Below are 5,062 nucleotides of genomic sequence, written 5' to 3'. Positions count from 1 at the left end.
GGTTTTCACAGGGAAGTTGACGAGAGAGAGAGAGAGAGAGAGAGAGAGAGAGAGAGAGAGAGAGAGAGAGAGAGAGAGAGAGAGAGAGAGAGAGAGAGAGCGAGAGAGAGAGAGCGAGCTGCAAACAGCAACGTCTACAAGCCTGCTGGAACCTACAAAAGGATTATAAGGAAGGAACACAGGAACTTTGAGAGCCTGCTCATATGAGCCATTGAAGTAAGAGATTCTGCTCTGACAACTAAGCTGAACTTGGACCTGTTACGATTGTGCACAGCACAACAGAAAGTTATGGATTTTTTTTCTGTGAAGAACCCAGAGAGGGTTATTTGACTGCTTTCTGGAAAACAAAAATATTTTTACATTTAGGCACTCCTGCAATCGTCACACTTTTTCTGTTACAAACTGACTCTGGCCCCCCACCAGAGAAGGGAAAATTTATGTGGCCCTTACAGGAAAAAGTCTGGGGACCCCTGGGATAAATAATCAAATAAGCTTCCCTCATCTTCACTAAATAATAAAAGATCGGCACCAGAACCATTTATTCTCCTATTTCTTATAATCTAGTTCAGTCCAATCATTTCTTTTTAAGAACAAGAAGGTTAATGCTCAGATGAGGCACAAAGATAAAAGTAGTTTTGAGGCTTTCAAAGCTACAGATAATGTAAAGAAGAAGAATGAAGCTGAGAGCTCCAGCGTGTCTCCAGCTGTCACAACCTGATAAAAACATCCTGAGACAAGAAGAGGGGCTCTCACAGGAAGAGTCAGAAACTAAACTCAGCCCAGATTCACAAAGCCCGCTGTCAATCCAAAACAAGTCAGTTCCTGTCCTCCAGACTGTCTGATGGAGACTCTGACTTCAGTTTAGTCAATATTTATTGTTGTCTGATGCAAGCTGTCAGATTCTTTCTGATTCTCCTTCTTACTTCAGGTTAGACCTGTAGATAAGAACTAATAAAAGAGAAAGTGTTTGATGCCTTCAGAGGTTGTTACTTTCCAGAGGGAAGTCCTTCTTTACACTGTGGAAAGATGTCATTCTACATCTTCACCACTAGGTGTCACTTATTGAACTCTACTGAGCCAACCTGTCTCATATCACATACTGTATGTTCTCATTACCTATATGATACAAAATATATTTCACGTAGAATAAACTGCTAACCTCACAATATTGTTAGTAAAATATTTTATTCTAAGACTTGGTTATTCTGCAGGTGTGCTTGTCTCAGAACACAGAGTTCTGTGATTTTAGTGCAACTTTTTATCAGTTTGTGTTTTTGTTTGTCTATTTCTGTAGTTCTTAAAGTTTCAGTTCTTTCATATCAGGTCAGTTCCTTTGTGAGATGATCCTGTTTTCTCTCGGTGCCACCCTCAAACTAAGTGAGGGAGACTCAGTCAGTTTCCCAGTGGTCCCTCGCCTGTCTCTGACCTGTAATCAGCCTCCTGCACAGGTGCCGTCATTCTCACTCCTCCCTCAGTGGACGAGTGAGAAAAGAATGATTGGATTAGGATCAAATCCAATTTATGATTAGTCCAAGTAAAGCTGTCATAAATTTACAGATTTATTCAACAAAAAATGTATTAAAGAGAAAATTGTTTATAAAATGTATTTAAATGTAGAGGAGTGAGCTACAGGTTGACTTTAGTGAAATGTTTCAGTCAAAAACGTTATTTGATGCAGAATAAACAGAAAGTACGAATAATTATAATAAATTAATCTGATGAATAAACTCTGAAACTCACTTCATCCATTCATTAATTGACTTGGGGTAATTTTTCTTCAAAATGATGTGTCTGTGAACAAACTCTGTGAATGACAGCATATACAACATTGCTCTGTTTGTCCCACAAACAGAGCAATGTTGTATATGCTGTAAAGTGCCAGGAGGACTGGGATCAGTTATACATCGGGGAAACAAAGCAGCCACTGTTCAAAAGAATGTCCCAACACAGACGAGCTACATCTAATGGCCAGAACTCTGCAGTTTTCACTCATTTACAGGCCAGCGGTCACTCTTTCAGAGATGAGGATGTTCTCATTCTTGATAGAGAGGAACGTTGGTTTGAGAGAGGAGTAAAAGAAGCCATTTTTGTGAAGAAAGACCGTCCATCATTAAACAGAGGTGGAGGCCTCCGTTTTCAGCTGTCCCCCTGCTACAGCGCGGCTGTTGTCAGTATCACTCCACCCCCTGTTAACAATAAGTGTTAATTAGGTGTCAACGATAGCCATGTGATGTGAGTATCAGTCACACGGAGGCAGTGCTTAAAAGCCTGAATTTTGCCTGAAACTCGCAGACTGAAGAAGTCTCTTGGAGGAGAGACGAAATGTTTCATTAGAGAAGAACCCGTCCAGAGGACCTATACAATTTTTTTCTTTTTTTATTAGAAATATGTTTGTATTTGAGTCAAGAGAAAATAAGGTGTAAAGGACCAAATAATTAGTAGTACCCAGTTTTGCAGATGTGCATTAGAAACTGTAAAATGGTCAATAATTACCATCTTTTTTTCCATCAGTTGCAGAAATGGGCTGGTATTTTTAAAAGTATAAAAATTAACATGTCTTATGTAAAAAAACAGTATGACTGCCTTTAGGGAGTTGAAGCACATAGAAAATTGTCTCCATCTTCAGTTGGATTGCAGAAGCAACAGGTCCAGAAGAGCTCCTCCTGGTAAGACCCCAATGTGTTCCCACACCAGAGAGGATTATATAATCCCTCCTGGGAGTTCTGGGTCTGCCTGAAACACCAGGAAGCTCTGATCAGATGAACCTCCTCAACTGACTCTTTTGAACATAAACAGTAGCAGCTCCACTCCGACTTCCTCTCTCGATCTGAGCCCAGCTGGAATACGAAGGAAGATCCTTTTAGTCTCTTGGAAATATCTTTCAAACATAGGATATTTTCCAGCTCTTCAACCAGTGACTTCATATTACTGAACCATAAACATACTTATCAAGTAACTAACATAAATGTGGAACAGAAAGTAACCAGACATTATTGTGAAATGTCACAAATAAAACTTTGTATCTACATCCAGGTATTTTGAGATTATCTTAGATGGGTGAAACTAAATCAGAGGTTTGGGTTTTGTTGAAGATAAAAAAAAAGCATAATTTTGTAGTGATGGTATTCTGTCAGTGTCAAAACTAAATATTATAAAAATTCTTTAGTGAAAATTTTTTTTCAGTTAGTTTTAAAATAAAAATCCATGTCTGATTAAAAGAGTTTTATTTTTCAAACAAGTTCTTTATCAATGGATGAAACCCACAAGAGTCAAACTAATAAAAACATGTCCATCTGCTTGAAAAACCACCAGTTCTGAACACGTGTCCCGTCCCCGTCCCCCTGCTGGACAAAACCAGACTCTTCACACAGTCCAAGAGCTGCCTTCAGTTTCCAGGTCTTTCTTCTTTTCTCAGACTAATCCTGAGCAGTCAGAGCGGTCTGCTAGACTCAGCTGACTGCTCACCTTCGTCTCGGTTCTGACTGGAACAGACTGGTGCAGCGTCTTCTCTGGACAAGAGGTTGTTTTTGCGGAGGTGACAGGCCTCCTGGTAGGGAGGGTGTATGGGTGGCTGCGTTGGAGGAGTGTACTGGTACTGTTTACCATCGTCAAGCTGGAGGAAAATAAAAAAAAACAGAGTGAAGAAAAGAGACATCAGAAAAATAAATCAGCAATCATCTGACTGAATGTTACAGACTTGGAACACTAAAGAAAACATTCTTCTCTTTAACAAATCAAATCAAGACTTGATTTAAAACAATTTAGAAGAAAGAAAAGAAATTAATGATAGACACATTTCAAAGTGTCCTGTTAAAGTGATTTACAGACACTTAGAAGTGGGCTCCTGTAGATGACAGAGCTGCCATTAACAGCTCCTCAAATGACTTCAGGAATTCAAAGAGCAGGAGCACTGGTTTAGATTAGAGATTCTTAACCTATGGGCCGCGGCCCACAGCGCCACCTTGAGGGCCTCAAAAGAACAACAGTTTTTAACTTTGGGCTGCAGAGGGCTGCGGGACCACATTGATTTTGAATAAGTTGCAATACATTTTCTCACCACTAGTAGCAGTAGTGCACCACTCAGTTGTTTAACAACCTTTTTTAATATGTAGAAGAAGAACCTTAGAAACCTGCAGAGAATGGAAACTTATTTTAAATTAAAAGTGGAAGCAAAAATGAAGGTAACTCATCAAAAAAGGCCAAAGTTTGTCACTAATATGAAGTGCAGCTTCTGTTTTTACCATGCAGTATTTTAAAAGTTCAAAACATTATCAAATACAGTTGCAGATACAGTTATATTTTAATTTGCACTTTAAATTTTGTAGTTTATTTTTAAACATTTTGACAAAAAGCTGTTGTTCCTGTTATTGTTTGTCACTAATATGAAGAGCAGCTTCTGTTTTTACCATGCAATATTTTAAAAGTTCAAAACATTATCAAATACAGTTGCAGATACAGTTATATTTTAATTTGCACTTTAAATTTTGTATTTTATTTTTAAACATTTTGAATGTATTTTAAAGAAATTTTACTGTTATTGTTTGTCACTAATATGAAGAGCAGCTTCTGTTTTTACCATGCAATATTTTAAAAGTTCAAAACATTATCAAATACAGTTGCAGATACAGCTATATTTTAGTTTGCACTTTAAATTTTGTATTTTATTTTTAAACATTTTGAATGTATTTTAAAGAAATTTTACTGTTATTGTTTGTCACTAATATGAAGAGCAGCTTCTGTTTTTACCATGAAATATTTTAAAAGTTCAAAACATTATCAAATACAGTTGCAGATACAGCTATATTTTAGTTTGCACTTTAAATTAATTGTTGTAGTTTAATTAGAAAAATTTTGAATGTATTTTAAAGAAATTTTACTGTTATTGTTTGTCACTAATATGAAGAGCAGCTTCTGTTTTTACCATGAAATATTTTAAAAGTTCAAAACATTATCAAATACAGTTGCAGATACAGCTATATTTTAGTTTGCACTTTAAATTAATTGTTGTAGTTTAATTAGAAAAATTTTGAATGTATTTTAAAGAAATTTTACTGTTATTGTT

The 5,062-nt window shown here is 36.7% G+C and overlaps 1 protein-coding gene across 1 annotated transcript in view; it reads right to left on the bottom strand.

Moving 5' to 3' along the window:
- Positions 1–3,207: 3,207 nt before the first annotated feature.
- The window catches only part of ftsj1 (FtsJ RNA 2'-O-methyltransferase 1), a 20,043-nt gene continuing 18,188 nt past the window's right edge, over positions 3,208–5,062 (bottom strand). The window contains exon 11 of the mRNA XM_014026715.1: positions 3,208–3,613. Coding sequence (XP_013882169.1) covers positions 3,431–3,613 — 183 coding nt within the window. The 3' untranslated portion in view covers positions 3,208–3,430. The remainder of the gene's footprint in view (positions 3,614–5,062) is intronic.

This window comes from Austrofundulus limnaeus, unplaced genomic scaffold, assembly GCF_001266775.1.
Source record: "Austrofundulus limnaeus strain Quisiro unplaced genomic scaffold, Austrofundulus_limnaeus-1.0 Scaffold584, whole genome shotgun sequence".
NCBI classification, from domain to species: Eukaryota; Metazoa; Chordata; class Actinopteri; order Cyprinodontiformes; family Rivulidae; genus Austrofundulus; species Austrofundulus limnaeus.
The sequence above is the reverse complement of the archived record's forward strand: the minus strand, read 5'-3'. Positions and strand labels throughout refer to the sequence as shown.